This window comes from Melospiza georgiana, chromosome 8 (assembly GCF_028018845.1).
Source record: "Melospiza georgiana isolate bMelGeo1 chromosome 8, bMelGeo1.pri, whole genome shotgun sequence".
NCBI classification, from domain to species: Eukaryota; Metazoa; Chordata; class Aves; order Passeriformes; family Passerellidae; genus Melospiza; species Melospiza georgiana.
The window spans coordinates 5,497,799-5,507,941 of NC_080437.1; the positions used below are offsets into that span (position 1 = coordinate 5,497,799).

General features: G+C 53.4%; 1 protein-coding gene across 1 annotated transcript in view; it reads right to left on the reverse strand.

The window, feature by feature from the left end:
* PAPSS2 (3'-phosphoadenosine 5'-phosphosulfate synthase 2) overlaps positions 1 to 9,011 on the reverse strand; it is a 36,088-nt gene extending 27,077 nt beyond the window's left edge. Inside the window, exon 1 of the mRNA XM_058029228.1 lies at positions 8,955 to 9,011. Within this exon, the coding sequence (XP_057885211.1) occupies positions 8,955 to 8,975 (21 nt within the window). The 5' untranslated portion in view covers positions 8,976 to 9,011. The remainder of the gene's footprint in view (positions 1 to 8,954) is intronic.
* Positions 9,012 to 10,143: the final 1,132 nt, after the last annotated feature.

Sequence of the window (10,143 nt, forward strand, 5' to 3'; positions counted from 1 at the left end):
AGCTGGGGAAGGGGCTGGAGCCCCAGGAGGGGCTGAGGGAGCTGGCAAGGGGCTGAGCCTGGAGCAAAGGAGGCTCAGGGGGCCCTTGTGGCTCTGCACAACTCCCTGCCAGGAGGGGACAGCCAGGGGGGGTCGGGCTGTGCTGCCAGGGAACAGGGACAGGACAAGGGGAAAGGGCCTCAGGCTGGGCCAGGGGAGGCTCAGCTGGGACAGCAGCAGCAATTTCTGCATGCAAAGGGTGAATTAGTTCTTATCCATGTCACAGTCTCACAAACCCAGAGTTCTACAGAACTTCACTGTAACAAACTAAAAATGGAGCTGCATCTCTCTCTGCAAGGCTTTTTAAGGATAAACTGTCCAATTAAGAAATGACACCTGAATTATTTTTACTTTTAACCCAATAACCAACCACCCATGGCCTGCAATGTGGACGTTTTATCCAGTTACACAGTTCTCCAAACCCATGAAGAAGAAGGTGAAGAAGAAGGATCAGCCTCTGCCCTGAAACCTCCATCTTGTTTATATACATTACTGTATCATAAAACTTTAAACTATTAACTCTTCCACCATGTGATATCACACACTTCTATTCAAACTCCACACCCACAATCCCAGTTCTGTCATTCCATTCTGGAATTCAATTCCAGGCCTTGGCAGGGGCTGCCCAGGGAGCTTTGCAGTGCCCAGCCCTGCAGGTGTCCCAGGCAGGGCTGGAGGTGGCACTCAGTGCTCTGGGCTGGGCACAAGGTGGGCACTGGGCACAGCTGGGACTCCAGGGGCTGGCAGGGATTTTCCAGCCTCAATAATTCTGGGATTCTGTACAAGAACTCATTCTTCTGTGAGGCTTCTCCTCTGCAGGACCTGATGGAAGGGGAAAAGCTGGGCTCCAGCCCAGGCTGGTGGGCTCAGTGTGTGCCTGTCCCTGCCTCAGGTTGGATGTCCAGCCTTGAACCCGCTCTCTGTGCCCCATGTGCCTGACTTTGTGGGGTCAATGGTCACCTGCAGGCCACAGGACACCTCTGTCCACCTCAGCACCTTTTTTAGGCTTTTCAAAGTGCAAAAGCAGCAGCGGGGAGGAGCTCAGGGGAGCTCAGCCAGAAGCACCACACAGGACATAGTTAAATGGGAGAACTTTGCCTGACAGGCCAGAAGTTCAGAGGCTGGAAAAAACCATGATGATGAATTCATGGAAGGAAAGTTCATCAAGGAGGAAAGGCACAGCCTCTGCTATCTCAGGCTGTAAATCAGTGGAGGGGGGGACAATGCACTGCTGTCCCAGCCATAAACTCATTGCTGGCTGCCACTGGGAATGCAGACAAGGCCAGACCTTCCCCTCACTCAGCACCTCTCAGTGCCCCCAGAATTCCTGGGGGATGAACACAGGGCTGTTTGCACTGCTGCACCACTCCATGTGCTGCTCTACAAAACCAGCTGCAGGACACCAGTGCAAGGTGAGGATGAGGAGGACGAAGTTTTCCTGCTCCATCTCTCTGTGTATCTGAGCCCCACAAGCTGCAAGATGAGTTTTCAGTGTGTGAGTGCACACAGGGTCACCCAGACCCTGCCCTAAATCAGCACCAGGGATGTTGGAACCCTCCTGGATGAGTGGCTGCTCAGCATTTCCCCTCCCCTCCCTAGAGCAGCTGCAAGCACAGCCCTTGGTCATTCCATGCTGCCCAAAGGCTGCTCCAAGGACACTTCCACATTTTCCTTGGAGATTGTTGTCAATTGGTCCCTCACAAATTCAGGCAAACACCCAGCACCATCAGGGGGTGCCATCACCCCCACTTTTACAACCACAGGAGGGCAGAGGTGAATGAAACCAGCAGCAGATGAAGACTTCAGCTCCCATAACACAAAGACATAAAAATGACAGGAGTGAAGAGCAGCTCCTCTGCACTCCAGGCTGCTCCACATCCCTGACATCCATCCCCAGGGTACCAGAGCAGCTTGGATGGGATGCAATGAGCATTCCCAGGGTGGCAATGAGCATTCCCAGAGATGCAATGAGCATTCCCAGAGGTGCAATGAGCATTCCCAGGGTGGCAATGAGCATTCCCAAGGTGGCAATGAGCATTCCCAGAGATGCAATGAGCATTCCCAGGGATGCAATGAGCATTCCCAGGGTGGCAATGAGCATTCCCAGAGATGCAATGAGCATTCCCAGAGGTGCAATGAGCATTCCCAGAGGTGCAATGAGCATTCCCAGGGATGCAATGAGCATTCCCAGAGGTGCAATGAGCATTCCCAGAGGTGCAATGAGCATTCCCAGGGATGCAATGAGCATTCCCAGGGATGCAATGAGCATTCCCAGAGATGCAATGAGCATTCCCAGGGATGCAATGAGCATTCCCAGAGATGCAATGAGCATTCCCAGAGATGCAATGAGCATTCCCAGGGATGCAATGAGCATTCCCAGGGATGCAATGAGCATTCCCAGGGATGCAATGAGCATTCCCAGGGATGCAATGAGCATTCCCAGAGGTGCAATGAGCATTCCCAAGGTGGCAATGAGCATTCCCAGGGTGGCAATGAGCATTCCCAGGGATGCAATGAGCATTCCCATACATGCAATGAGCATTCCCAGGGATGCAATGAGCATTCCCAAGGTGGCAATGAGCATTCCCAGGGTGGCAATGAGCATTCCCAGGGTGGCAATGAGCATTCCCAGGGATGCAATGAGCATTCCCAGAGGTGCAATGAGCATTCCCAGGTTTCAATGAGCATTCCCAGAGATGCAATGAGCATTCCCATACATGCAATGAGCATTCCCAGCGGTGCAATGAGCATTCCCAGGGATGCAATGAGCATTCCCAGATATGCAAAGAGCATTCCCAGATATGCAATGAGCATTCCCAGAGATGCAATGAGCATTCCCATACATGCAATGAGCATTCCCAGGGATGCAATGAGCATTCCCAGGGATGCAATGAGCATTCCCAAGATTGCAATGAGCATTCCCATACATGCAATGAGCATTCCCAAGGTGGCAATGAGCATTCCCAAGGTGGCAATGAGCATTCCCAAGGTTGCAATGAGCATTCCCAGGGATGCAATGAGCATTCCCAGGGTGGCAATGAGCATTCCCAGAGGTGCAATGAGCAATCCCAGAGATGCAATGAGCATTCCCAGAGATGCAATGAGCATTCCCATACATGCAATGAGCATTCCCAGGGTGGCAATGAGCATTCCCAGAGATGCAATGAGCATTCCCAGAGGTGCAATGAGCATTCCCAGGGATGCAATGAACATTCCCAGGGATCCAATGAGCATTCCCAGACATGCAATGAGCATTCCCAGAGGTGGCAATGAGCATTCCCAGGTTTCAATGAGCATTCCCAGGGATGCAATGAGCATTCCCAGGGATGCAATGAGCATTCCCAGAGTTGAATGGGCTGCCTCATCCACAGCTGGGGTGCCATTGTGCCCAGTTAACCCCCCTAGAGCAGCCCTGTAAAGAACCCCTCCTCTAAAATGACTTTTTCCCTCTCTTCCAACACCCACTGGCAACACAGCCTAATGGTCTTCCCATCAGAAGGGCTGGGCAGGCCTCAAAAATGATCTCCCAATTTTATGCACCACAATGGGAAGCTAAAATACAGTTTGATATGGAAGAAAACATTTTGTTCTGCCAGAGAGGCCACAAAGACTTCCAGGTCAGAAAGTCTTGGAAATGTAGGTGCAGATGGTTGTTCTCCAGCAATGCACACAAAAAGCTCCTCTCAACAAGACTCAAAGTGCTGCAGCTCACAGAAAATCAAATCAAATCTGTGTAAAACAGCTCCTCCCTCAAGCTCTGCTCTCCAAACACGTTTTGGCACCCACTCAGCAGACAAAGCTTCTGACACATGCAGCTGTAACCGAGCCAAGCTGTGAGCAAAGGAGCAAAGACCACTCAGGCAGGGCCAGGAGGCAGTGCTAGCAAGGAATTACCAGCTCCAAGGCAAATCCCAAGCTCCCAGCATCCCGAGGCATGAGGCACGGGCAGGGCTTTTCTGCATCCCTCCTTTTGTTAATGATACACTCGGGGTCAATTTTCACTTGGGAATGATTAAGCTGTGAGCCCATTAAGGAGCTATTTCTCACTGCCTTCAGCTGTGCCACCCCACTCATGATAACAGCAAATTCAGAAATGGCAACCTGAATTACACAGCCTTCTTCTTAATGGATTTTTGAGGAGCAAAGTGTGACCAAAGTACAGGTTCAAGCATTCACACCAGGCCCTGCGTGCCCCTTATCTTCTGGGGGCACATCCAGCTGTGAGTTTATCTAAAACTCCTGCTTTCAGATAGGCTATTCATTTCTAAAGGCACCCTCCAGGATCAACATCAGCCCAGTTAAAATAATAATAATTAAAAAAAAAAAAAAAAAAAAGGCAAATATGTCAGAGTTTGTCTTGAAAACCTTCCAGAAAAACAAAACTCCCTGGCCTAAATCTGAGCTGCAGCTGCAGTGCACATGTGTGGGCAGTGGCAGCACCACTGCCACCACCACCAGCAGAGGTGCTCTGACCACACCAAGGTGGTTCTTTCATTCCCCAAGCCCTGGAGGGATCAGCATGGAAAGGAGAAGGCATTCATATTTAAAAACCTGCAACTTTTCCTGGCTTTTCTTCCCTGAAATCCCCCAACCCGAACCTGTCTGCTCTTACAGAGCTGAGGGTGGTTGTTAACCAAGTGAATGAAACAGCAAGAGACTGGAAAGGGAACTTTCTAACAGTGAAGAAAAGGAGAGAAAGTTGTAATTAACAAAGCAGCAGAAGTTAATCACCTCACCTTTCCACGGTCTCTGAAGAAAAGAGATACAAAGCAAACAAAGTAATAGAAAATCAAGCAAGAAATCTCAAGCATGGGAAACAATCACCTTTGGATGTCACGGTGCAATGAGCTGGGCACTGTGCTCCACAGGATAAATCATGCTGGAAGAACAAGCAGCCTGTGACTCGCTGCATAAAACACGAGTTGGAGAAAACTCACTTTATGGAGTGACTCAGTGCAGAGCAAGCCAGGCTAATTCTCTGCAATCGTGGCTTTGCTGCCCTGTCCCCCAGGCAGTGTCACTGCAATGAGCTACTCAGAACTGCTTTGGAAATTAACACCTTTGAAAATAAACACCTTTCAAGTTGTTTTGCTCTTCACTTTCAAGGCAACAGTTAAGAGAAAGTGTGAGAGTGATGAATGCAGGGTTTGGGTGTTCTAATAAGCTTTTTCTTTCATGTTGCTTGGCAGTTAAATCGATGGAGATGTACATGTGTTCCTGCTCTGCCTGGGGTACCACTCAGTCCACCTGAACTCTGCCCTGCAGCTCTGCTTTTTCCAACATGAGAGCAGCTTTTAGGCAAAGAAACTAAACCTCTTTCCTCAGGGTTGATTTGATCTTGTGGGTTTGTTGCCGGTCTTTAAATAAATTTAAATAAGCCCACAGCATTTGCACATAAGCCCTACACAAACACAAGTGTGCCAGCAGAAGTTCCTGTGGGGCTGTGGAAGCACATCCCACTGCCAGCCAGGGATGCCATGTCACAGACATCTTTTCATAAAAATCCTTTCTTTAGGATTTTCCCTTCTGGGAAGCTGTCGGTTTCTCGGCTGTTTTATGGCCTGGAAAGGCCCAGGGTGGCCTTGGGCAGCCCGTGCTCCAAAGGATGAGAAGAAGCTTCAGGTTTTTTCTCGGTCTTCAGTGTTTATTAGTTATTTATCTAAAAGATTAGAGGTCTAAAAGACAGAGGTCTGCACAGCAGCCAGCCATGAGCACACTGAGAGCCCCCGGGGCGGTCACCTATCTTTATACTCGAAATTACGTATACAATATTTATCATTTTTCCCCAATACCTTTCACCCTTATTGACCAGTGCACCTTTAGTAATAACCAATCCCAAAGTGCCACCATCACCACAGAAGATGGAGGCCAAGAAGAAGAAGAAGAAGAAGGACAGGACACGCCCCAATTCCTCCATCTTACTTCTTTAGACCCCCCTGTACAGAAATCCTAAACCCTGTGTTTCACACTCTAATTAACTTATCCCTTCACCATTCACCCCAGTGAAATCCTCCCATCCTCATACAGGTGTCGTCTCCTGTGTAGGATCAAAGTCCAGCCACCAGACACTTCTGGCAACATTCCAGGACTCCCGAGCCCCCCAAGGGTGGTCTCGGTCACTCTGCACCTCAGTCCTGAGGTGCTGAGATCCCACAGGAAGCTGAAGCCCCAGAAAAAGAATGTAACCAGTGGTTATCTGCTGCTGTAGAATGCAACAAGTAGATCTGTGATTGGTCTCAGGTAGATGTTTGGATTTACTGACTACTCACAGCAGGGCTGGGTCTCACTCTCTGCTGAGACACAGCCCTTTGTTATTCATTCTTTTTCTATTCTTAGCTTAGCCAGCCTTCTGAGAACTTCCCTTTCTATTCTTTTAGCATAGTTATCATGTAGTATATATATCATAAAATAATAAATCCAACCTTCTGAACACGAGGTCAACACTCTCACCTCTCTCTTCACCCTGCAACCCTTGCAAGCCCTGTGACAACGCCACACCAGCCACACTCCTGGAGATGCTGCTGCAGGTGACAGATGACAGGTGACAGGCGGGTGACAAAGCTGGAACACCTCTGAAAAAGGCACTTTCAGTACTGGCCTCTCATTCTCCCCAAGCAAAGCTAAGAGAAGCTTCACCGGGGGCTGGACTGGCAATGGCTCCATGCGCTGAGCCGCACTTCCACGCAGCCCAGGGGACACGAAGGCACGCAGGCAGCGCCCCTGGCAGGCAGGGCTGTGCCTCTGGGCTCTGGGCAAGCTTCCCCGGAGCACAGTGCTCCATCTGTGTCCTGCCGGCCGTCGGGAAAGCGCCGCGGGCCGCGGAAATGCCGCGGGGTGGGAGCGGGAGCTGCCCTGAAAGCCGCGCTGTGCAAGGGCCGACAATGAACAAGGGCGGCCCCGCCTCCCGCACCGCACTCCTGCTCCCCACAGAGAGCCGGGCTGGCCGTGGAGGCACACAGGAGCGACACGGAGCCCCTAAGGTCATCATTGCCCAAACAGCCGGGCCTGAAACCGGCCAGCAATAAATGCTTTCTGTCGGGGAGGGCTGGGACAGCAGGGAACTGCCTGGCACCTAGAGGACTTCGAGCCTCTCGCAGTGTGGTGAGCAGAAATGAAGGGAGCACAAAGTGGTTCCACATTAAGTTCCTGCTCACCAAGACTCTGGTCCTCACACAAGGCAGAATTCAGGTGCTGTGCTCATTTTTAAGGACAACACATGCAGAAGCAAAAAAAAAAAAAAAAGTTTTCTTCTTTACACCTTACCGTAATAACAATTAATAAATAGGTGTGCAATTAAAGCATCCTCACATCAGATTCAAACTCCAGAGAGCATTATTCAGGCTGAATTGAGGGTTTAAAAGCTGGGCTTCTAGTTATTCAATTTGTCACATAACACCGTGGTCCAGCTCACTGCCACTGCTGTGCCTTTCCAAAACTGACAGCTGACAGCATCACCTGCAAAACCCAGCTCTGACATCCCCTCAGTGAACAAAGCTGGTAACATCCAGCCTCACAAAATCCAGCCTGTGGGACAGAGAAACTGTGGTAAAACTGAGGTTTCAGCAGCAACAGGGATTTTTAGGGGTAATAAGGATTTGTGTTACTGGGAGAATGAAGAATGGGGAATAAGAAGGGGCAACGGAAGGATGACCCTACTGCTGTATCAATAGGGATCTCAACAGGATAAATTATTGTGTCTTCATTTTAAAATGGAACACCTCTGGCTGTTGCAGCCACAAAAAGTGTCTGTGGGCACAAAAAACAGGTCTAAGCACCCTGAACAAAGTGAAATTCCTTATCCAGGCCTTTGATATCAACTGGAGATGGCTGAAACCAAGGAGCTGCTGAGGTTGCAGTTTGGAGAGAGAACTTCCTTCACACTCTGTGCAACCACATCTTCCTGGCAAGGCACGGGAAGATCACTAATGGGACATCACCGTTTCACCATCGCTCCCCAAACCTCTTGTAATTAGCCAAATCACGCCTTTTCTCACCCCACGGATACCTGGCAGATAAGCACACCAAAATCCACCTACAGCTGTCAAGCTGATAGCATCTGTTTTGACAGCCACGGCACAAAGGTCAGCCACAAACTTGCTTATAAAGGTCATTTTTCCAGCCCAGGGTGGAGGCAAAGGAGAGGGATTATTCTGGAAGTTCAGCAATACCTCTCTCCTGTCACAGCCATGAACAGAACTCCCATACACAGCTCACGGATCGGACCTCCCCTGCCTGAAATAATCCCTAAACCACAGGTTTTTGCTTTTCCAAGAACACCCTGCTGCACAGGCTCGCTTTGTTCCGTGTGGGTTTGGGTGCATTCCTCCCCGGACAGATTGCCACTGTGCCCAAAATGCATCAAATCCATCGGAAAAGTTTATGGCAAAGTTAAGGGGAAAAAAAGCGAGTCAACCAGCAGAAAGCAGCCCTAAAGACTTACGTCAAGATTTCTTCTGGTTCTGATTTAAAACCTGGAAAACGCACACACAGCCAGAGGGACCCAGCCCCGAGGAGCAGGGGAGGGCAGCTGGCGAGCGGAACGCGGTGTCTGCCTGCCGCGGCCGTGATTTGCAATTCGAATTTCTCACTGAGCTGCGATTCCTTTGCTCTGCCGCGATGCTGAGAGCCTGACGGCGGCGGTGAGCGCCTCGCCTGGCACCGGGACAGGGGACACCCCAAAAGCCACGAGCGGGGCAGGACAGGAGCCCCGGCCGTGCCCGGAGGGACCCGCGGGGCAGGTGCGGGATGCCGAGGATGCTCGGGCAGCCCAACCATCCATGCCGAGTAATGATGGATGGGGCGGCGAACTCCCGAGCGGTGCCGGAACTGCCGCTGCCCGCGGATCCCAGCGCGGGACAGGGACAGGGAGAGGGACCCTCGGGGACAGCCCAGCCCCGCTCCCGGCGCGTCCCTACCGTGTGCTCGCGGCTCGCCATAGTGCTGCTGCTGCTGCGGCTGCTGCGGTGGGCCCGGCGGGGGAAGCCCTATAAGGGCTGCGGGACACGTAGCGCGGCCCTGGGCCGGCCCCTCTCGCCCTGTGCCCGCCCCCGCCACCGCCTCCTCCGGCCCGGCCCCCGCGGGAACCGGGCAGGGCGCTCCGGCTCTCAGCCCCTGTGAGGGGCGGGCAGGGAGCTCCGGCTCTCATCCCCGGAGGAGCGGGCAGGGAGCTCCGGCTCTCATCCCCCGTGAGGGGCGGGCAGGGAACTCCGGCTCTCAGCCCCTGTGAGGGGCGGGCAGGGAGCTGCGGGCAGGGAGCTCTGGCCCGGCCCCCGCGGTAACCGGGCAGGGAACTCCGGCTCTCAGCCCCCGTGAGGGGCGGGCAGGGAGTTCTGGCCCTCAGCCGCGGTGGAGCGGGCAGGGAGCTTCGGCCCTCAGCCCCCGTGAGGGGCGGGCAGGGAGCTCCGGCTCTCACCTCCCGGAGGAGCGGGCAGGGAGCTCTGGCCCGGCCCCCGCGGTAACCGGGCAGGGAGCTCCGGATCTCAGCCCCTGTGACGGGCGGGCAGGGAGCTCCGGCTCTCAGCCCCTGTGAGGGGCGGGCAGGGAGCTCCGGCTCTCATCCCCGGAGGAGCGGGCAGGGAGCTCCGGCTCTCATCCCCCGTGAGGGGCGGGCAGGGAGCTCCGGCTCTCAGCCCCGGAGGAGCGGGCAGGGAGCTCCGGCTCTCACCCCCGGAGGGGCGGGCAGGGAGCTCCGGCCCTCATCCCCGGAGGAGCGGGCAGGGAGCTGCGGCTCTCAGCCCCGGAGGAGCGGGCAGGGAGCTCCGGCTCTCACCCCCCGTGAGGGGCGGGCAGGGAGCTCCGGCTCTCAGCCCCCGTGAGGAGCGGGCAGGGAGCTCCCGCTCTCAGCCCCCGTGAGGGGCGGGCAGGGAGCTCCGGCACCGTGCCTGGGAAAAGGGACCTGAAATGAGGAGCTTGGGGCTCTGCTGCCACGGCCAGGGAGGGGAGAGGGAGGAGGAACGGCAGCCCACACAACGCTACTGAGGGAAAAGCAGCTCCTGAGGAGGATGAGGATGGTAAAGGGGATGTTTAAAATAGGCGGTGCTGGAGGGTGGTCGCTGAGGGTTTGGCAAAAATACGAAATAAAGTTGAAAGGAAACTCAGAGGAGC